Here is a 23,813-nt window from a genome sequence, read left to right on the forward strand (position 1 = left end):
TATGGGAATAATATATGTTTGCGTTAATTATTTTATTTTCAAAAAAATGTCATTCCCGTTTTTCCTGTTGTGGAGAAATCCCTTCTTCCGGCTCAACGTTTTTGGTCCTGCAAGAAATAACCGAAGTAACCATATATTTCGGATAATCAATGATATATACTATCTTTAACGTTTTACCTATTATCCAATTTAAAACAATTAAAACGTTAGCCGTTTCTATAAATAATTAAATAGTAAATAATAATAAATTAATAATAAAATTATAATAAAACTAATAAATATAAAGACAATTTTCCATCGACAATAATTATTAAATTATACTCACAGAAATTTGGAAACATATATAATTTATTATAAATCACTAATAACAAATAATAAATAATTATTATTAATTATAATATAAGTAATTTCTTAGAAAACCCTCTGGCAAATAGGTGATCAATAAAACAATAACCCTCTGGCAGCGAAAGGGTAATACTTTATTGTTTAGGGCGCTAATAAGCCTGCCTGTTATTCACACACCCCCACCTTATTTTCCATAAAAATCTTAACTTCCGCTCCGCGTTCCCGGCTTATTTATATGTTTTTCGCGAACGTGTTAAACAGCGGAGGCGCGGAGCGAAAACACTCTTTTTAAGCAGAGGTGCGATACGAGTTTTACTGTAATGTATTAAAACGGCGGGGGCGCGGAGAGATACATGCTAATTAGCGGAACGCAAAGGACGAAAAGTCGAGATTTTAAACTAACTAAACCGGTGGCGTGATGTGCGAAAATTAGGCTTTTTCGGCTGGGCCGTGGGACAGATTTTAATAAAAATAAAACAATCGCCCTGCGTGGGCGTGGAGCGAAATTTTGAAACATACAACGGCGAACCCGAAGCAAATGCCAATATTGCCCCGCGGGGCGCGGAGCGAGATGTAAGAAATAAAATGACAGCGACACGGAAGCAAAAACACGCTTACTTAGCTTAGTTTAAAATGAATATAGTAAACGGGCGGGGGCCCTTCATTTTACTTGTTAATTTCTCGACTATTTGCTTGGCGGTCGTGGGCCGAGAGAAAAAATAATGAATATGGATACACTCCGAAAGAAAGACGGCACATTTATGCCGATAAGAAATTTGAAAAAAGTTTTTGGGGGAAAAGAATAACATACCACATTTGCTTCTTTTATTTTAAAGGATATATAGTATATTTAGAAATAAGAAATGTATAATATATATACCATTCCTTACCTAAACTTTGCTTTGTACAATAATTACAACATTTACTGTTTCCTAATACTGTATTCGTGTTCATTTTTAAGTAAAAACTTCCAAAAATTAAGGGATGACCGCGAACCAAAAATTATTTTAAAACTATTTTATTCAATGATATATGCTGTCAGTAATGTCCTTAAACTAAAATCTTGATATACAATAACAAGGAGAACAAAGGTCCATTTAACATTTTTAAAATGCCATAAATTATCTCAAAGGGGTTTCAAAATTTACAAACTACTACTTAAATTGGTTTGGCTTTGTATCATTATCATTAAGAGATACCAAATTAATTCAACTCAGTCAAGTGAGTTGTATTGTACGACAGAGAAAATATCAATTTAACGAAATTAATAAAGCTTGTTTTTATATTTAGTGGTTAAATTTCACACCTTGTATATATGAGTATTCGTATGATTGTGGTGCTTGCGCGTGACCACGTGTGGTATGGGGTCAAATAAAGTGTTTGCAAAAAGGCAATAATGCAAAAAATTATTTTTGTTTAAAAGTAACCCTTTTGGTTTGGAAAATGAAAGTTAATAAAATTTCTTTCAAAGACGGGTACAAACGGCCCGAATTTAAAAATTCCTGGGGAATTTTACCCCCCACTAAAAACCACCCTTTCCCCTTGGGCAGAAATTTTTGATATGGTTGTAAAAAACGTTGGGTGTTTGGGTTTTTTTAAAAACAGTTGAGTGGGGGAAACTGTAAAAGTATCTTTCAGGACTGTCTAAAAATAAGTGATTTGGGAAATTGGGAAAAAAATCAAGGGATGATAATTTGAAAAAGTATTTTAAAAACATAGTTTTTTCGGTTTTCCTAATTTTTAAAAAGGGGTAGCATAAAATGCAAAACAGTTAAAAAAGGGGTTTTTTTTGTTAGTTTAAAGGGGGTTTAAGTTATTTTCCCCCAAAAAAAGGGGGGGGAAAACATTTCAATCAATTTTATTTAAAATTTAAATTGGGGTGGTTTTTAGAGTTCCACCTTTAAATTTTTTATGGAAATTTATACCTATATTAATTTGTTCTAAAAAATCCCTTTTAAAAATTTCAACGTATTTTAAAAAGCCCAAATTTTTAAAAAAAACAACTTAAATTTAAAGCAGTTATCATGTGGCGGGAAAGGGTGGCTGAGGTAGTTGGCGGACAAAGGTTGTTAAGTTATAAACAACATAACCGTTGCAATTTTTTACTTGCAATCTATTCAGTCTATCACAGCAATCATCATTACCCCGTATACATATATCTACCTCCGTTGTTCCGTTGTAATAGCTTGGAATTAAACCTTAAAGTACACAGCATTTTAGCACATAAATAAATTGATGTATAAAATTGATGTATGACAAAGATTCCGAAACATAAAAGGTTTCTTAATATTCGTTTGATCCTTTTGAAAATATTATACTGTTTAGTGAAACTGTTAAGGGTTGAGGCGGGTGTTTATGTATTATTTTCGTAATTTCTGATGTACAAACCTAAGAATAACGAGCATACAATTTTTACCATAAAATATTTTTTATTGTTCTTACGTGGTCCTCGTTATACTATAAACTTTATCTTTTGGTCACATTCTTTATGAACTTAACTTTAAAGTCTAAAATGATTTATTACTTTGACATTGAGAAGATATTCTAGAAACCTTTGATGACACTGAATAACTTATTAGATTTAAGTTTCATTATATATTTGTCTTTTCTATGACACGTGATTTTAAATTTATACCTTGCATCCAGGCCTGTTGATCAGTTCCACATTCTCTACCAGACGGACATCTAGTTGCCATTAGACCTTCGTCAGACCCGGTAAATCTTGTCCATCCTGGATTAATTACGTCACAGATAGTGCTATCTGCAGGTTTAAGTACATGCCCCAATGTCATTGAGGTATCGTTTATCGATTGGTAGAAATAGCATGGGTCTTGCAGACTCCCTACTCTGTCTGTTTATTATAAAGACATGGACTTAATTGTTTTGCAACCATTATGAGTTTTACTGCATTACAAGTGATTCCGATTTCTGGATTGAATTGTAATTTGTCTTGGATAAATTGATATTTTTGTTGGTGTTTAGAAAATGTTCAATAATAATAATAATAATGATAATGATAATAATAATAATAATTATTATTATTATTATTATAATTATATTAATAATGATAAAACAAAAATAAAAAAAACATCTAGACCCCACTGTTTATACTAACAAATAAGTGCAGGTGTTAACTTCTTCATTTATTAGACCTCCATTATTGTGCCTTATATTTCTAGACGTAAGTAGTAATAATGGATCTACTGATGCCATACCACTTTCATTAAATTATTATATCAAAATATCTTTTCGTTTTTTTATTATGGTGAAAAAATACAATTTCATGCAGTTAGATCATCAAAATGTCAATGCGTTTTCCGTTCGAATCATCATCTTCAGTAAAGTAAAGCTTTCAATTCAATTTATTTTAAACATGTATTTCAAAAGATAAAGCACTTACTATTCACCAGTATCCAATCAACAATCATTGTGAACACTACGCCATTCAATCGAAGTACGCTCATTTCCGAAACAAACAATATTCAAGTCATAAGAAAATAAGATAGTGAAATGAGAGATGGTTGTTATAATTATTACTAATATATGAACATCATCATTAGCAACCAAACAGTTGATGAATTTCTAAATAAAAAAATATTGTCTTAAGTTGTGAAGTTTGTTGATTAGTAAAGTATTAAAGATCTATATTTGAAATAACACTATAAACAATCTTATAGACCATATATTTTTAATTCAAGATCATTCTAGAGATCGAAGAAGAAATAATTTTCCTTATCTTATAAATAATGTTTGATTTACTTCATGGGACAATATTTTAAGCGGTATGGCGTTTATTTGCTTATCCCTACATTCTCAAGTAAAACTTAGGACTGCATTTTACATGATCGTAATTCATACCCTAAATAAATCATGACTAAATATATAGGCCTACTCAAAGAACAGTCTTAATAGTTTATGCTTATCATGTGTCAGTCATTGTATTGTAATAATAATAATAATAATAATAATAATAGTAATAATAATAATAATAACTGAAATAATAATTATGACACTGAATAAACTGTAGTCACTTGCAGTCTTGCACACATATTTTTTTTTAAGTTTAAATGACATTATTAAACTAAATCAGCAAAGCTTAACATTGATGATTTATAAACTCAAGTCAATACATGATCCTCAGAAATTCCAAAAATGTATAAATAATAATAATAACAACGACAACAACAAAGACTTTATTTAACGAGATAACTCATTTGAACAACATATGAGCCGCGCCATGACAAAACCAACATAATGGATTTGCGACCAGCATGGATCCAGACCAGCCTGCGCATCCGCGCAGTCTGATCAGGATCCATGCTGTTCGCTTACAAACCCTTTAACAAGTAGAGAAACTGATAGCGAACAGCATGGATCCTGATCAGACTGCGCGGAAGCGCAGGCTGGTCTGGATCCATGCTGGTCGTCAATCCACTATGTTGGTTTTGTCATGACACGGCTCATATCAATCTTCAACGAGGCTCCAACAAGGAACAATATAAATTTAACATATTCAAACTATTAAAATAAATGCTTATGCATACATGAGATAGTCAATATGTATACATCGATGTGTGATACTATCTCAAGTTTAAGGAGGACTTAGCAGACTTGGTATAATCAGGAAGGCCTTTCCAAATACAATATCCAGAATAAACAAAAGACTAACGAAATTGTTCAGTATTCGGTCTAGGTGTGTAAAGACTAAAATCAGATGATGAACGCAAATTGCGAGTATGAACATCTGACTATAAAATGATATTATTCAATAAATAGGAAAGTGTCTGATTATAAACTAGTATTATCTTAAATATATTACACATGCTAATAGCTATTTGAAAAACAACCCTCTACTAAAAAGTCATCCAGCGGAGTTTAGAAAATAGTTCAGCAGATGGAGTGTCATAATCTTCAATGTAAGGAATCTATTCAACTACCTTATGTTAGGTGGATGGTTCTGATCTGGTACCTTGCTCATGGCTGAAATAAAGGCCGGTTGCAACCGATGTTTCCCACACTTTATGCTTGAAAGTCGCTATGCGACCTTTACACTTGCCTTGTTTAGTATGCATTTTAGTAAGAATTACACGCAACATAACTGATCGCGTCTGCCAACTGTATCCATTGTTCTCAAAAGTGCTCAAATTCTTATGCAACCGGATTTTTATGTAAAACTGTGTTCGCCATATCCAAAATACATTTTAAACGTTTGCTGCATATGAAGAGATAGACAATAAACAAAGCAGGAGCACGCTTAACACGCTACATAATGACAATGATATATTTTTATGTTAATTTATTTAATTTCAAATAGGCTAATAAACTCACAAGGACAACATATATCACATGACAGAGTAATGTATGATATTGATAATGATACGTCTCGTTTTCAATCATAAATATATATACAATGAAGTTTTAAAACCTCATTTCAGTAAGAAGACCGTTTCAACGTTTCATTCATATAGGGGTTATATACATGTATATGATGGACCGATCATCGTGTGGAATGAAGTCAGCATTAATATGTTGATTCTATCAAGATTTATACCGACTTGAAAATATCAGCTTTACTTAAGTGAACAAGGAATTAATCCACAACGGATTTATAACGTAATAAAACACTTTTGAAATAAGGTAGGAACTCTTATGATAAATTTAAGCTATGAGGGATTTAAAATGAAAATATGTGATTTATATACTAGGATTAAACTGACTGTCAATGAGTAAGCAATAATTCATTTGCCGAAATGGCGCATTTGCAAACAGAAGGATATGTACTTAGACTGACAAATTGCTACTATTGAGAGAGCATAAGAAACAAAACGTAAGCACAAGTACAATGAATCATCGAGAAAACCCCATTGAATGTGTCATCATTCTTTTAAGATTTACTTGAATAATTTATATTTCAGTTTTATGGGACCTTATAAGTCCGAAATGGAAAGTGAAGATGCGACATAATGTGTAGATTTATAGCGCAAACAAACATAAATCTAAACACTTGAAGAAAATTTGACACGCAGAAAAAAACTGAATATGTTTCATTGTATGCTATATAAACATTGTAGCTGAACCTGTTCTGCATTATCATCTACGATACAATGGCTATCAAATACGTGATATACATAGTTTTGGCTATTTGCATTACATTGGAAATTTCCAGTTCGAGCGGTGATTATACAGTGTTATATCAGTTTTTACATTCAGTTATTTATCTATTTCTTTTGTTGCGTTTAAGAACAGAACATATTTTATTTTTATTTTTTATCTTTTTATCTTGTTTATTTATACATCGTAATACAAAATATAAACAATTGTTCAATATTATACTAATATAAACCACAAGATCGTTTCTGACAGAACAGACATATCCCTTTCAAATTAATATAGAGGATGAATTACTAATATATAAAGTTGTATCTATTATATCTAAAGTATTTCTATGAGACATCACATTTCTTACTCACGGTGTAGAAAGACGACCTTCCGTTAGCCAGCTTGATGGCTTCTTTACATGGACGACTCTTAATTTCGATCAAATTTGATCTGAACACAAAGTTCCGATGGGAAGGTAATTGAAATTAGTGACTCTTTAATAACTATTTCGCAAAGGTCGGAATAATATTCAATTTTTCTAAGATTTTTAAATCATGTTATGATAGAATCTCCTTTGCTTTGCTTTTAGTTTCAAGAGACGTCGTGCTTTTGTTAGACTCATCTGATGATTACAGATCTAAATACTTTGAACTTGAAAAGCAATTTGCAATAGATGTTATCGAAGGAATCTACAACCAAGATACCAGAATTGGCGTTTATACTTTTGGACGAAAATCTCATGCCCAATTCAATTTAGATCTTTACAGTGACATTGATCAAATGCGATATGCAATAAATCACATGTGGTACAGTACCGGCAATGGTAATCTTGAAGATGCCATTGACTATACAATAGATAATGCATTCAACGAGCTGTCAGGCAATCGAGGATGTGTTCCAAACGTACTTGTTATTTTAACCCATAAAGCTGTTACTGATCCTGGGCGGTTAGCGATAATCGATGAGAAGCTTAGACTTAACATCATTCGAGCATTTGTACTGCAGTTTACAAGCAATGCGAGTGCAGATTTCATACCAATTACAGGCGAATCCTCTCGTATTATCAATGTTCAAGGTTTAGCTCATCTTAACAAAGAATCGTCGACGATCATTCAGAAAATTGGTTCAGGTATGTTCATAAGGCAAATAATACAATATACTGTTAGACATTTGAATAGCTTTCACTGTTAGCAATTAAAGAAAAACGTCAGATTATCGCTAGTTTTTTTAAATGGTAAACTTAGCAAATCGTTAGTCAAGTGTATACAAACATAATTAAAGCTAGTATTAAATACTTACTTATCATCATCTAAATCACCTATATTTGCAGAAACAGACCAAACTGAACTTAGTAATTAGGAAGAAAAGATATATCGAAACTTAAATATTTCAATCATACTTTTGTATTAAAATTAAACTATTAGTTTTTTTTACTAATGTTTCCAAACTTTGAACTTTTGAAAACGTGAAGCTTTCAAAATATTGTTGTTTTTTAAATTTTAGTGATTCTAAAACTTTATTACAGAACTGAATATATATATATTTCTTTTTAAACTAGATTTGCCTCGATCAGGCTGTGGACAATTGACCACTTGGACTGCTTGGTCAGATTGCAGTTCAACCTGCAATTTCGGTCAAAAATTTCGAACCAGGGAATGTGTAAAGGATCACGATAATGATACAGACTGTATCGGACTTCTGTCTGACGAAAATACATGTACTGTAACCACATGCTCAGGTATCTTTATATTTAAGAATGTGAATGGCAATTCGAGAATATTTGATTAATCTACTATAATTTTTATAATAAATGTTTAATCGATTTAATGTATGATTATCATAATAAAATAAAATGCATTGTTATTGTCATTTTCTCATAGTTGATGGTGCGTGGAGCTACTGGGGAAGTTGGGCAGGTTGCTCTAAATCATGCGATACGGGAGTTCAAACCCGATTTAGGACATGTACTATGCCTGAACCATACAGTGGCGGAAAGGTTTGCGAAGGTGTTTCGACAGAATCCAGAAATTGCAATGATTGGCCTTGTCCTGGTTAGATAAACTTATCATATCAACGATTATGATCAAAACGTCTTAAGACAAGAAAAATCATAACAAAAACTTAAACATGGCGTCGATGTTTGTCAATCTTTTCGTTATGGTCCATTTTCTTAGAATCAATGAAAAGATTTTCACTTTAAACACTTAGTATACTGTATACTTGTTAATTGTCTTTAAGATTATTTTGTGTTCTAAATTTTTTTTATGGAAAGTTATTCCCCCTTTTCAACTTATATTGTAAGCCATGTTAAACTTTTTTGTTAAAGTCTATTTACTCAGAAACTACAAAAAATATTTATCACTTCAGTCTTTATATACGTGTTTACTATCAAAATATGAACACATTCAAAAAGGTTACATAATCCTTGAAATCTTGCATAGTTTGCCCCCCTTTTTACATCATTTTTCTTCCACGGTCTATATCTCAAAAACTGTCCAAGATAATAACTTCAAACGTGAAATACTGGTTACATTTTTAAATTGGAATGCATTTTTATAGGGCAAATAAACTTGACGTACTTGTTTACAAGGAAATTTGAAATGCATTTGTTAGGGACAGATAATAATGAAAGCCATATTTACTTAATTATTTTCTCTTCTTTTTGTTTTGGCTTAAACTATCAGCCATTTTCTCACAACAATATCAACATCAAACTTGAAATATTTGTAATCTATTAAGGGCGGGTGAGTCTGCAAAGCACATGATTTACAGAAATATTCCCCATTTTCTATGTTGATTTTTTTAAACTATCCAGCACTGAGAAAAGTGGAGAACGCTGTCCACAGACAAGTTTTGCAATTCCTTTGTTTTATTTCTATTATAATGTTATTTAACTGAATTAATAGATCTTTAAGGGTTTGAGCATGTTAGGCAATGCATTTGCTTAAGGTTAATCGATCCAAATGTTAACTTTTCTTCGTCTTCATATGCATAATATACGCAGAGTCAGGAAATACACCTGTAATACAAAATGATACAATGAAAGTAATGAATTATTTTTGCACACTGAACTGTAGAATACTGTAGTTTTCTGTCATTTCAGATTGTTCTAAGACATGTCCTTCGGGGGGACAATTATCATCTGATTGCCAACTTTGTTTGTGTGCTACTATAACACTATTTGGCCGTATAACAGATGATAACAATTCAACTGTAGAAGGCGCAAATATTTATCTCGGGTCCAGGAGAAACGAACCGATTGCTTCAACAGATAGCTTTGGAAAATATCGTGTCGATGGTGTTTGTATCATGAATGAAGATATCATAATTCAAGGAAAACGTTATGTTGAGCTAAGAGTCCTTCCATTCGAAGTAAATGTAACACATTGGAGAATGGACGCTATCATCGAAAAGAAAGGTAAACGTTATCTAGATGCATGTTTCGAAAATAACAAAAAATAAAATAAAAGAAGAACAAAAACTTATTGTTCTCATTAGATTTTTTATAATTTTTATCATTACTTAAAACATAATTATTTAGATAATAAACTAAAAATATTTGCTAAGCTGCGTTGAAAAGTAGCAAAAATTTCACATTTGATCGAAAAAGAAAGTATTCCTAACCATTAAAAAACTTAATGATGACAATCATAACCAAACTGACGCTCCAATACTTTTCGTTTTGTAGCGTTAAGTAACGGGCGAACACGATTTCACGATAAGACATTTTATACTGTTGCTTATATGATAATATATGTACCCTTGTCTTATTTAAAAAAAGTTGTTTGAAACACAAACAGACATATAAATATCTATCAAGACAGTCAAATCATAATTATACTGTGCCTATAGGCGATTGTCTTGGCTGACCTGTCTTGAAACTTTTTCTTCAACATCATTGAATACATTAATTTGTGCTGATGCTAGCAATAACCTACCGATTAGATAATTGCGAATTGCAAGTATTTCCACTACATGTCATTTTGAATTAAATCTATTATTCATGAAACAGAACTGACGTACATGTTTTGAAAGAATTCAAAACAAAAGCAGATATTTATAAGTGTTCAGAATAGCTAATATCATTTGTTTCAAAAATGTTTCATATTCTTTCACTAATTTATGATTATTAAAATAGTATACGTGTTTTTTTTTTAAATCAGTTACACCTGTTTTCAATTTGCAACCAAAGAACAAGATACGTATGGTCGGTCAAAGTTTTAGCCTTTGCTGTTCTGCGATTGGATATCCACCTCCAACTTCTTATATATGGTAGTAAATTCCAACTTATTCTACTTTTTAACCATACGGATTTTAATGATACCCAATTTTACTGCAGAAAGTAAATTATCGTAATTTTCTGTTATTTGCAGGGTACTTTAAATAATCTCTACTAGGATTAAACATTTACTTTGTAATAAAATATATCCTTATAACACCCGTGTACATTGATTGTATAATGGGAGTAAAATACGAATGAATTCACTCTTTCCGGAGTCATATTTCATATGTAATGTACGTTTGATCAGATTTCTCATTCGGACTAAACGATAACATACTTTTGACGCCCACAATAATATCAGTTTTTTAATATTTTCAATATCACAGCAATAAATTGCTACTTCACAATATATAGGTACAAAAATAGAGCGGAATTGCTAAATCAAGGAAAGAGTGGCTCGCTTATTTTCCAGTCAGCATCTAAAGAGGACTCGGCTGTATACAAATGTTCAACAGAAACGGATGCGGGTGTCTCACAATCGTCAGAAGCCATCGTAGAAGTAAAAGGTCTTATACGTTTAAACACAAAATTATATCAAATAGTTTGTTAATAATGACTGATTATACAAGCATATTGTAGAAACACCTGCGGTTGTTTAAATTCAAAATTTTATGTAAGCTCTTTTTGATCAAAAACTAGAAGAATGGGAGGTAGCTTGTACTTACCACGTCTGACCATGAACAGGTTCAAAGAAACTTAGCCTGCGATATTACATTTTATTTAACATTTAGACGAGTTTTAAAATTTCTTTCTTTTTCCTATTTTAGCGAGCTTTATGTTTTATCACGTTAAGACTTTTTTCATTTGACGTGACAGTTGAAAATATTCGATAACAGCATTTTTATTGTAGCTTTTTCGGCTGACACTTGTGGTCCTCCTTCGTCAAAACTGCTACAACTACCAGCCGGATGTTACGTATCAGGTGACAATAGTCAGAACGATACCCTAGATGTTGGTACGTGCGAAAAATCCGCATGCATGCTGTCATCTCTAAGGGATAATGGTACTTGTTCAGACTGGTGGTTTTATCATTGTTGCGATGTAAAAGACATTGAAATGGTTTCGATAACTTGCGACGGTTTCACATACCAAACCTCCCGTGTAACGTCCTGTGAATGTAACTTATGCGTGCATAAAACAACTGTTTACGGTCGCGTTACAGGAAGAGAAAATAAGACATTTATTCCTCTACAGCTTGGAAACATATATGTCGGTAATGTAGAAATCGGAAGAACAAATATGGCCGGATTTTTTAATTTCGAAGCTCCAAGCGATCAAACAAGATTAGTTGTGACATTTCGTGATACGGTTTTTAAAAAATTCTTAGATGTAACAAAGATTATCGAAATTATCGAAGGAAAAGAAAACCACGTTACAATAGTAGCTCCAATCAAACCGGATCCGGTGCAATTTAACTCTAACATAGGAATGGAATTTCAAGTGGGTGCGTCTGATGACGGCTCTCCAGCATTAGGAAGCATTGGAATTCCAGAAAATGCTCTCATTGATCTAAATGGTGAACCGTTTACCGGAACTGCTAATGCAGTTATGTACTTTGTTGATCCGCGTGATAGGAATAGTCTCGATACTGCCAATGGAGAATTTGTTTCCGAAACCGAAGACGGATCATCTTCACCACTTAATACGTACGGTCTTTTTAATTTAGGTGTTTTTGATGGCTCTGGAAATGAGTTGAGAATAAACAAGAAATTAGGGATTTCATTTGACACATCCGTACTAAATGTTACCCTAGATGAAAACGGTGATCCTGATCTTGCAATATGGGACTACGATACAAACAAAGGTGTTTGGGTTGAAAATGCAAAGTTTTACTTTGAACAGGTTGTGAAAAACGGTAGAAAACTTTTATCTAATTATATACATGCAGACATTGATCTAGATAAAATAAAAACAATTGAGATAACGGAGGAAGTAGTTACTGGAGAGGAACGCGTACAGACGGGATGGACTAATTGGTACAGAAATATTGATGAACGAAGGCCAATATTTGATTATGTTCCTATAAAGGATGAGCAGGTAAAACAAGGGGTCTGTTATGTAAGTGTGTCAGTATATGAAGACCTGTCGTTGAAAGAGCCTTATCCAGGCAGTGCAGAAATAACATTATATACAAGAGAACGTGACCTGTCAAAATACCTCGGGAAATCAAATGCACGTGTCATTAATGGCCACGCCTGTATAGTTACATTCTGCGATAAATTAGTGTATTTGAGTGTAAAAGACGGTCAAGATGTTAATTTATATCCAGGACAGCATGTTTTGCCCTTTGGATATCGTGTAACTGAAAGAGATCGTGAGATAAACTTTGAGTCTATCGACCGGGGCGTTTCATACAGATGTCCTGATCCTTCAATGGATTGCAAAGGGCCAATGTATCAGTACAGGGATCATTCTGATTGTAGAAAAGTAACTTCCAAAAGTAAAACACATCAGTTTAAGTTTGCACCTTTTACGAGATCTCCCAGCATGTCATACACGGTTGGTTCTGATAATATTTATGACAAAATGTTGTCATGGTACCCTGTATCACCTGAAACAATCACATTTCGAGCATGTTTCATGAAGGTATTGGTTAAGGTAAATATAAATCATTATTTCATAAAATGTTTGAAAACAAAATTGTCAGCGTTAACAGTTGTATAAAGATGGAACGCCTTGAATCGAGTGTAACAATAGCAATATTGAAATAGCGCATCTTTTAAATTTCACATTTAAACACAATTCCTTACAAGGCTCATAATGAATCAATACTGTAAAAAGTAAAATGAAAATATTACAATTAAAATGTAAATCAAAGTTAAGGAACATAAAATTTAAAACAAAAGTTTTCGGGGCATTTCAGTCTTTTTCCAAATTGTGTAAACAAAATTAATTTATAATATTTTACATATTTATATCTTTTATTGTTTGCCAAAAACTTTTGGAATAAATAATGAACAACTCCAGTTAAGCTAAACCTGTAACATTTTCAATCATGCCGTGCTTGGCAACCTTTAAGAGCTCCATATGATGTTTGTGGCAATTTGATAATTTTTAATTTAATTAACTTCATTTGATTCCTAAAATTTATAAAATGAATAATTCGGTAATGTAATTTGTTTCATATTGTTTATTAAATAGATCAAGGGAGCATATGATCTTCGTTTGTTAGCCAAAAGTTTGTTACATACGTTTGATGGACAGGAGTTCGGAACACATGATGTTGGTCCAATCACTTCACCAAACGCTAGAAATGATGAAATAAGAGCAGCATGTTTTGAATTTAGATGCCCTGGATTTATTAGAAATGGCAGTCAAGAGATTTTTGATTTGTCGACAGCGATCGAAGTCCATTTAACTACAAAGGAACAAAAGAAATGTTCATTTCGGTATGTTGTTTCTTATCTGTTTTTTTTTTAAATGAAAATAATGAAAATATTAAATTATGTCAGGTTAATCAGAAGAAATATTTGACATATTTGATATTTGACATGCTTAATAATTGTTAGACGTTTTGTTATAGCAAGTCAGCTATAAGTTAAATTCATATAGGTAATGAAAGGGATACTGGATACTAATTATTTAAAAATATTGTAGTGACAGGATCGTCTAATTTTATGATGTATTGGTGTGTGTTTTTGTTTTGGTCTAATTTTTACTTTTTCCTAAAAAATCGTCTTTGCAGGGGTTTAAACAGTAACTTGCAAGGTTTCACTCCAATAAGAAATAGTAAAGGAGACATGGGATTTCGATTCACTGCAGCGCCTGGAAACAACTTTGGTCCATTTTATGGGATATATGTTTATGACAAGTCCTCTGGTGATGTTGAGAAAATTTGTAATTCTGGAACAGATTCCGGCGTGCTTTTGTCAGGATTAATGGACCCAGAAAGAAATGCAGCTGTTGAATTCGACTGTCTATAATTTTGCTATAACTTCGATGTTTGTGTCCTTTAAATCGGGCTTAACAAAGACATTTCTTGATTAAGCTTTTAAAAGAATGTGTGTGTTTTTATTCAATATGATGTGTTTGATAATAATTTGATGCTGAAAGTTGTTTTTTGATTACACAATTCAAAAACAGTATTGATGATCATTTCATGTGACTTAACATTGCAAGTATGATTAATTTAGTTTGATATTGAAAATTATTTTAGTGTACTTCAAATCCCATATGATGGTGTGTATCAGTATATATTAATCAGATGGAATAAACATGAATATATTTAGCCAATTTGACTTATATTTGAACTATATTTATAATCTGACTTGTAGTTTTAAATAATATTGCTTACAAAATGAATAATTCCAAGACTGCTATCTCAGCGTAAACCTATACTAAGGTGTTATTATTATAAATGAAAATATTCTGTAAAAAGTGATATGTTACATTTAAGGTTAATTATGCTGCAAAAACATATATAATGGCTTTCAGGGTGCAACAGTTGCACTTAATAAGACAGAACAGCAGGAAATATAGAGTTTAAACGACCAACAGTGAGAAAAAAAGTAGTACGTGTAATTTCAAACAAGAAACATTCATAAAAAATACTGTTATTCGTACACAGTATTTCTCTAAATGTGACTAAAATTCAAAATATTAATTTCTACATGAAAAGAAATATTGCATAGTGACGTGTCCTATTTGATTGAACAAAGTAGGATTGCAGATTTAACTAATGCCTTATGTCGCCATTTTGAATTTAATCGATAAAGTAGCGATATTAAACATTCTGGCGGGGAAAAACTATGGCGGCATATAACTTCAAATCGTAGGTCGAATGTCTAAGTTTGACACTCAGAAGAATAAAATGTTTAATATAATCAAACATCGATTGCATGTAAGGGGAAACTTTATCAGTCGCAACACGGCACAAACAACACAGAAGTAGTGACGGCTGTAAAAAGTTCATACTTTCATCCTCAAGGGATTGGGCGTTCAGTGTTGGTGTCCCCCTCCGTGTCCAGTCTTCATACATACTGTTTTGGTGACACTTTTGTTTGTGTCCCTTGTTGTTTTCTCGTCTACGGTAAGTATATTCCCTTTTGCCCCTAGTTTTACCTTTTTACCCCCCCCCCCCTTCCCCGAATCTCCTTTCCCCTTTCTTCTGTGCCCCTTTACTTTGTGGGCCTATTAATCAATCATTTATTTCTTTTCTTTTATTTCCGTATCAGTTACTATTAATTATTTTAACAGTCATTTTAGTGATTAGCATGTCCGTGCTCTGCCTTGCGACCTGTCCTGTTTTTGTTTGCGGTCACCCTGGGCGTCTTGCCACTGGTTCTTGTTGCTAGGTCATGTGGGGGATGCGTTCACTGAACGCCGCCTTTTACTGTTGACCTTGCTTATCATATTGTGTCACGTCGGCGTTTGGTTCTTGGGTGTTTTGAGCACTCACCAGCATGCACTGGTGGCAATTCATCTACTTCAAGTATGAACAACTGCAAAACAAATTGTAACACAAAGACCAACTTTTAAAAAAATGTAAATTTTCAACAATATGTTTTTATAAAGCTTATTAAACATATTTATCACCGAAAACACCTTTTCCATCGCAGTTATTTCATGCATGGTTCGGCAACAGTTCAAAATGTCATTCCTGAATCCTGATACAGAGGGACAACAGTTTACTGTTCCACAAACACCCATAAAATAATTATTTATAACCTAATACTTTGCAATCAAACTACAATATAAATTGCATCAACATAGTTCTTAATAACATTTACAACTGTTTTAAATGTTCACAAATGAATCCTTCAGACGAACAAATACCGTACATTTAGCTGACCGAGAAGTGGCGGATGGCGTTAACGGAAATACCTGATGACTTCGACAGGGGTGTAACAGTTAAAAATGTTGACCGGTCAACAGTTCATATCATCATTGCGCATGCACATGATTTCAGCAGTTTAATTAAACAGTTGTAAATAAGGAATAAGTATTTATAGAGAGCATTAGGTAATAATATATTTTGTTGTGGTTAAATCAGCAAAAATACTTAAGATAGTAACATTGCCAATTAAAAATATTTCCAGATTCTAACAATAGCCAAAAATTAGCCGATTTCCAAAATGGTAACACACATACACGACTGGCCCTATCAATGTTTATTTTTCGTAGCACACTACAAATCAAATGATTCTCAGTCGGGTTTCTAAACAAGCTCTATGTAAATGAATCAACTCCTAAACGTTGGAAACTACATTGTATGTATTATGACTTGATGCAAATTAGTAAATGTCCATGTTCCCATCTACTTATAAAAATATTCCATACATTGTCATTCATTTGAATTTCCCTCATCATCCACATATATATCTTTAAACAAATAATAGGCTGTTTCAAGTGCCTTAGAATTCATTTAATCTTGAAATCAATGAAATTTTGCAAGCAAAATGAAGAAATCGTGATTGCAATACTTTGCAACTCTGTTTTGATATAATAAATATATAATTTATTAGCTATGCAGAGCAAACAGTCTGACAATTTGATAAACACTTGATATTACTCGAAGTTTAAGTATAAATTCTGGGTTCTCTCCAGTTACAAGACTCCTTTGATTCTGCTACAAATCAAATCACACATTGTGTGATTTCCCATTTAAAGTTTTTACTTCAAAACTATAAAACGCAGTACTGCTGGTATCACTACACACTTTTTTGACAAATTCTAATTCTGTACCTAAATTTCATTAATAGTAAACTAAATATTACATCGGACATCAGAAATTATTTTAAAGGATCTACATTGAAGTCAAGAAGCGTAAAAGCCTAAAAACATAAAGTTTGAACATCTTATATAGATCAAGTGAAGCACATAAAATGGAGAGAGAAAAAATACACATTTCAAAACAATTCCTATAATTCCCTTTAATGCACCGCAAGTTATTTACCTATCAATTCTTTACATTATTTGCAATAAGTATAAAACTATTTAATTAAGTTTCATTTACTGTCGTCTCTACTGAGTATATTTTGAACTTCATAATTATTCTTGTTTGTTCACTACAGCCAGTACGCAAAAAATGTCATCGCATAGTTCAAACTAAACTTATATTATGAATATACATTCACATTATAGAATCTATGAGACTTTGTCCTGTCATACAGTATATCTTTCTTTTCCAAGGTCATACCGTAAGAAAAATTGCTTTAAAGACATGATCACCTTTTCACCTGACCAGCGATAAGACTGTTGAGTGTTAAAATTATAAGACAGAAATAAACTTCGTAACACACCTCCAAATAATGTTTGCCCAAGTAGTTATATATTTGCAAATGGTTGTACTTTTTGATGGTAAGATAACATTTAATTGTTTGTCTTTATGAAATAAGTTGTGTAAATTTAAGTTATTTTTGGTGAAAATGATGCTTGACTCTGCATTTAAGTAATAATAACACTCAAACAGACATCAAAATACTGTGAAATTACAATAAATTGACCTTTAATGTACTCCAAAATCCTTACAGTGTAATGTAGTTTAATGTAGCGAAGCAAGGGAGGACCACTCCGTAGGAGTTTGGACGTACTCTTTCAAGAGAAAATGCAAGAATGTTGATCCATTATTTAGTGATTGTTTAAAACATTTAGTTAGTGATATAAACTCAGTTGTGTGAGATATAAAGTTTATTCAACGTTTCTATTTTTAAGTTAACGATTAATAGTTATTGCTAGGTAAATGTCTGTAATTTGTTATATAAAGGGTGTTCACAGTATTGATCCGATGTACGTGATGGTGTTGCAGCATTTTAAAACAAAAACCCTTACTTCTATATGCCTTCATTACTTATTTATTTTACTAGTTTACAGAGTGTATCCAAATCAAAGAACATGATTGCCTTGATATTTAACTAATTTAAAATTATCTCGAAGATGAAATATTTACAGAAAGCAACAGCAATAGAATAGTGAAGTGCAAATAGCAGACTTGGTTCCATCATGAAAATAGTTATTAAACTACATGTTTATTCTAGTTATATTTATTTACTTTTACTTTTAGGTGTTTCAGCAGCCATCAATCCACTCTATAGGCAACAACGGGAAACGAGGAATTTCACAATAGGAATTGAAGAAGTTTCTGTCAAAAAGATCATACCAATTGAAAACGATTATGACCAATGCTACATCCATATAACTGTTCATAACTCTTCCTCATTTCGATACGGCCTCCAAGGTGCTGTGGTAACAGTTGTGTCAAGGAGACAAGATTCAGTTGACAACTTCAACTACACCGGATATTCAACTGGTCTGACCGATTCTAATGGCCGGGCCTGTATATTAGTCCATTGTCGAGCAGAAGCAGTGATCTTTGTTGAGAAAAATAATATTAGAGTATTTGCCCTTAACGAAACACTGCAAAAGTCACGGTTGCCAATGTACTTTGCCTTTGATTTGAAATTCAACAATGAATTTATTTTTACTTATACATATCCGTGGGGAATAGTCGATGGACGCAATGGGCCTGTGTTTTACTCAAATGAAAAGAACGAATGCATCAATACACATTCTAATAATTACCACTTTGTGTTCTCCTACTTATCTATTCCGGATTTCCTTAACGACACAGTTGCTCCTATCACCTCAAATGACTTCTTCAATGGACATGTATGGTACTATGGAACAGAGAACGACAGGAAAACATGTTATCTGAAAGTGAAGACAAAGGTAAATTATAGAGTAAAGGCGAAATACACTTTGAATCTTTCATTCTCCCTTCATGGGTTTACACAACTGTCTTAAATCATATTGTGTAGATAAATTATAGCTGAAATTGACAATTATGACAATGAACATAATATCTAAAGTGAATAAAGCTTTAAAGTTATTTTTTCTAATTCCATGATACATGGATGAAAGAAATATATTTGTATATTTTCTGAGGAATGGCGCATACACGACATCATTGCTAAGCGATTAAAATCCTAGTTAAAATAGCAACATATTACTTTGTTCCGGAACATTTTATTCTGTTTATGTACAATATTCACATGTGTTAAATAACACAGACAGTCTGAGTCACAATTCTTTCGAGAGTCATCCATATGATTATGAAAACAACATAATTTCACTGTTTATAAATTTCATAGAAATATTTTATAAGATATAGCTTGATACCGTTTAAATTTTATTGTCGTGTATTTACCGCTATAGTTTCTTAAACAAGGTTTGGAGCATCTTCTTCAGAACTAATAGGTTTAATATGCAGTTTGTATTTCAATTTGCAGACATTTTCATCCGCTTTGAGTATAGTCACATCAAGTTATTTGAACACAGAAAATGGACAACGCCTGGGGACGTTCTATACAGGTCCGCAATACGACATCAACAAAGCTGAAACTAGTGAACGGGCTGCATGTATTGAATTCCGATGTCCTGCTGTATTTTATATTAATTTCACAGACATGGACACATTTATCAGAGGTGAAATTAAAAGCGGTCCGCAAAATGGATGCTGTTTAAGGTACAGAGGCATTTTCATTTTTTTATCATGGGATCATATAATGAATGTAATCTATAAAAAAAAAGTTAAGACATCATTAGATTTCAACACTTTGTTTTCTAATAACTTGAAAGCAACGCCAGCGTTACGATAATTTGTGCAAACAGTGAAATGTAAAGAGAACCGTTTTACACAGTAGGGACAGCATCGGGTTTGTAATCCAGGGGTCCTTAGGCAAGGCGATCTTTCTCTGTGTTCATTGAACTCAGTCAGTGGAGAAGTCATCAGACCTCTTATCATGACAGATTTATAATAACTAATTAATTATCCAGAGAGGTTGTTAGGTGGACTTTTCTCCTTTCTCACGAGGAATTCAATCCTTCAAAATATCATTGTTGTTACTTTTTTATTTTGAAGGTCACAGAACACAAACTTGTTTCAAACTACACCATTTGGGTTTTCCTCTGCTATCCCGTTAAACCCTCATCAAAGCTATGGTCCTAATGAAGGAATCTATATGTCGGTTGACAGCCGAAGTGCAAGGGCAAGATGCTTTACTGGACACGACTTCCTTGGCTCCGAATACGTGATGGACATTAACAAAGGTTTTGCCTTTGAGTATGATTGTATCCCAAATGCAATTTGCGAACCATTACATGTCCTCGGAAAATAAAACCAGAGATTTTGAGTGCATTTTTTTTTCTTCTCAGAAATTGTCAAGCAAAATGTTCTTGTGTTGTGAAAGTATTACACGTTTGCGGCAACTCATCCTATAACAATTTACAATTTACAATGTACTCTTCAGAAAGCATCAAAAAATGATACTCGATGGAAGTGGGTCAGCTCAAATTGACAGGGTAACTATATGTATCACAAAACAGCGCCGTTTCTATACATTATGAACGAATCTCATGCAGCCCTCGACTTCGTTTCTTTCACTGTCTGTTGACTGACTTATCCATCTGAATAATTTTAGAAGGTCTGAAGTAATGAGTACTATTTCTGAACAGGTTAGTTAACACAAGAAACAAGGGATGTCTTGTGGAAAAAAATGTTCTTACTCGTACAATGTGGTTATACATATTGATCAATTATTCATAATTACTGTTACTAACTGTTCTGCTTATGACTCTACCATTAGTGCTAAATTTCAGATAATTACAATATGATGACCAAAATCATCATGTATTCGCTATGTTTACAAAGATAAAATTTCCAATACTAACTTTATTATACCTGTAAATAAGAACGAAATATAAATAAACATTATCAATCAACAATATAATTACAAATGATACCTTAAAATGGAAAGTCAATACTGTAATTAAAGCATTTTTAATGTCCGTACACAAAAATCGAAGGTGAATTATTGCTAGTATTTTTGTTTTAATTAACGACAGCAATTATGCTCGTTTGCATTTCCAAAGACGCACTTTGGCCGCCTTTTATTTCATTACGAATTAGTCACAATCGATCAGACGTTCTCGTTTGCTTTTAAATTCATTACCTAGCTGTCGGAACCGGAAGTGATTTGCAAGATCTAGGCCGATAGAAACACTTCAGAGATTATTCGTAATCATTATCCGAAGATTGACGTAAAAGGCTGAGAAGTTGCGATTGGTGCAAGGCAAGCCTAGCTCAGTTTTTGGTATTTTGATATTAAAATTCCTTTTACTTTAAATGGACTGTTCCAAAGTCAACCAGGATAAATCCTTTTCACAAATTTAGCAGGTTAAATGTGAACGTAGAAATTTCAACATTAAAAGTGTTGGTAACAATACTGACATGCGTTTTGTACAGAAAAGTATCTGAGTATTTAAGTTAATTTTAAGCATATACTTCTGATTAGAGGCCTCCAAGTCGTACGTATACACCAACACAATTCCCCCGAGTAATTTCGTGAGAAAGTAACACAACTCCTACAACTTTTGTAAACTTTGTCTATGTGTGATTTAGAAGAAAAAATGACTGTCTCGAAATATACAATGATTGATTTTTATTTAGGTTAAAACACACATATACACAATAAATACACTAACATATGTTTATAATAAAAGTAAATAGATAAAATTGTGTAAAAGTACTTTAGGTAGTTTGTCACAAAAAACTATATCGTAAGAAGTTCATTTTATGTCACTGGAAGTTCATTTGAAAGCACCACTTTTACAACTTAAACAAAACCAAAGGTGTAACAGGTTACTTTGTAATCAAATGCATGTACAGAGTAGGCGCCGCCTAGTTTGTAATAACCTCGAATTGGCCAATGGGGCCCTTGGACATTAATGTATACTTACTAGAATCTGGAGCTTGTATATTTTTAGTCCTAGCTAGAATATACAATGCAATTAAACTTAAACAAACATAAATAATAACAAACAAAATTTGAATGAAGATATTAGTATACTGAAATAATTATATGCCTATTGAATGATTAATTTGAAATTCATATACAATATATGTCAATCTACATACATTTAACTGTAAACTTTAGTTAAACTTTAAGGACAATTTAACGAAACCAGACATTTTTGTTTAAACTTTGCATGATTAAACAGAATGACAGCTGAAACAAACTTATGAAAAAAATAAGGGTCATCCATCATTCTTGTAGTTAACTGTCCCTGAAAGTGTTTTTTTTTTTTGCTTTTAGTCATTTTCAAAGGGAGGTAAATCGAAATGCGATTTCGATACATTATTTAACTTTAAGATAGTTTATTGCTATTTCATCTTCAGTCATTTTGAAAAGATTAAAACAAACAAATCAGCCATGTAACTATATATGCTTCATTAGGTAAATATACCATATGGGCATAACGGCAAGAAAATTCATATCACTCCGAAAAGGGAACAGAAATAAAGATTATAAGTATGCGAAGAGGTGATGTATGTATCCGTCATCTAATATATTACACAGTTGTTATGCCGAGTGGTAGAAGAGAAGAGTTCGCTAACCTTCTTGTCAAGGATCACGCATTTCAATCGTTCAAGACCAGTAACAGTACTGCTATAATTTCAAACATGTATATACCTTTCGTTAATCTAAAACATTTTTAAAATGCCTCAAGTTCAACACATTGAAACTACAAGGTAAACAGTTGAAACAGAAACGGGACAATTTATTTCACCGATGTTATACGTAGCCGATCGAGCATCGCATAACCAAATATCAAAATCAGTTTTTTTCGACATACCATTGTAAAATTACTGTCCATTTGTTTGATTTCAATATTTTTTATTTAAAAACAATGCTTTTCATTTCCATTTAATCTACAAAGGGGCAGAACTTTTGGACCAAAGAAATAACTTTTTATCAAGGAATATTTTTTTTATCTCGTCCATCTCTAGGAGATATATACCTCCGCACTAACTTCCATGGGGTAAATTTTTCTCATCAAATATTGCAAAATATGAGACTTCATTACATTTTGATCAAGTGCACCGTTTTCGGGAATTATGCCTTCAAATTCGATGTGAGTTTCTTCCCCTATATGGACGATTATCATCAAAGCAAAGAACTGGTATCTTTATAACTGGATTGCAAAAATCATATACGGCTCTTGCAGATACCCCATTGTGCCACTTAATGCATATAGCATATCTTTTCATGATTTAAGAAATTGCCCTTGTGCAGAAAAAAAACAAGAA

The 23,813-nt window shown here is 32.4% G+C and overlaps 3 protein-coding genes across 3 annotated transcripts; 2 read left to right on the forward strand and 1 right to left on the reverse strand.

The window, feature by feature from the left end:
• Positions 1–2,367: 2,367 nt before the first annotated feature.
• LOC132724367 (oncoprotein-induced transcript 3 protein-like) lies at positions 2,368–4,087 on the reverse strand. The gene is made up of 3 exons (XM_060709219.1): positions 3,746–4,087; positions 2,981–3,196; positions 2,368–2,543 (listed from the first exon to the last, which is right to left on the reverse strand). Exons 1-3 carry the CDS (start codon positions 3,807–3,809, stop codon positions 2,368–2,370), a joined length of 456 nt encoding a protein of 151 aa, XP_060565202.1. The 5' UTR covers positions 3,810–4,087.
• A 2,287-nt stretch (positions 4,088–6,374) lies between these two features.
• On the forward strand, positions 6,375–14,969 carry LOC132724335 (cartilage intermediate layer protein 1-like). The gene is made up of 10 exons (XM_060709178.1): positions 6,375–6,519; positions 7,034–7,573; positions 8,003–8,182; positions 8,325–8,495; positions 9,548–9,862; positions 10,608–10,716; positions 11,081–11,232; positions 11,577–13,324; positions 13,868–14,115; positions 14,412–14,969. The coding sequence occupies exons 1-10, from the start codon at positions 6,450–6,452 to the stop codon at positions 14,647–14,649; spliced, it is 3,771 nt and encodes a 1,256-aa protein (XP_060565161.1). The 5' UTR covers positions 6,375–6,449; the 3' UTR covers positions 14,650–14,969.
• Positions 14,970–17,916: 2,947 nt separating this feature from the next.
• Positions 17,917–20,856, forward strand: LOC132724323 (uncharacterized). The gene is made up of 4 exons (XM_060709167.1): positions 17,917–18,025; positions 18,729–19,393; positions 19,954–20,189; positions 20,586–20,856. Exons 1-4 carry the CDS (start codon positions 17,977–17,979, stop codon positions 20,839–20,841), a joined length of 1,206 nt encoding a protein of 401 aa, XP_060565150.1. The 5' UTR covers positions 17,917–17,976; the 3' UTR covers positions 20,842–20,856.
• Positions 20,857–23,813: the final 2,957 nt, after the last annotated feature.

This window comes from Ruditapes philippinarum, unplaced genomic scaffold (genome assembly GCF_026571515.1).
Source record: "Ruditapes philippinarum isolate M1 unplaced genomic scaffold, ASM2657151v2 ctg4370_1_1_1_1, whole genome shotgun sequence".
In the NCBI taxonomy this organism is placed as follows: Eukaryota; Metazoa; Mollusca; class Bivalvia; order Venerida; family Veneridae; genus Ruditapes; species Ruditapes philippinarum.

Excerpts from the sequence above, each read along its gene's own strand:
- LOC132724323 (XM_060709167.1), top strand. The coding sequence starts at position 17,977 with ATGTTTGCCCAAGTAGTTATATATTTGCAAATGGTTGTACTTTTTGAT. Across the intron at positions 18,026-18,728 it reads AATGGTTGTACTTTTTGATG|GTGTTTCAGCAGCCATCAAT; the intron begins GTAAGATAACAT and ends TTTTACTTTTAG. Across the intron at positions 20,190-20,585 it reads CAAAATGGATGCTGTTTAAG|GTCACAGAACACAAACTTGT; the intron begins GTACAGAGGCAT and ends TTTATTTTGAAG.
- LOC132724367 (XM_060709219.1), bottom strand. The coding sequence starts at position 3,809 with ATGAGCGTACTTCGATTGAATGGCGTAGTGTTCACAATGATTGTTGAT. Across the intron at positions 3,197-3,745 it reads TGATTGGATACTGGTGAATA|ACAGAGTAGGGAGTCTGCAA; the intron begins GTAAGTGCTTTA and ends TATAATAAACAG. Across the intron at positions 2,544-2,980 it reads TCAACAGGCCTGGATGCAAG|GTTTAATTCCAAGCTATTAC; the intron begins GTATAAATTTAA and ends GTGTACTTTAAG.
- LOC132724335 (XM_060709178.1), top strand. The coding sequence starts at position 6,450 with ATGGCTATCAAATACGTGATATACATAGTTTTGGCTATTTGCATTACA. Across the intron at positions 8,183-8,324 it reads TACTGTAACCACATGCTCAG|TTGATGGTGCGTGGAGCTAC; the intron begins GTATCTTTATAT and ends ATTTTCTCATAG. Across the intron at positions 9,863-10,607 it reads CGCTATCATCGAAAAGAAAG|TTACACCTGTTTTCAATTTG; the intron begins GTAAACGTTATC and ends TTTTTAAATCAG.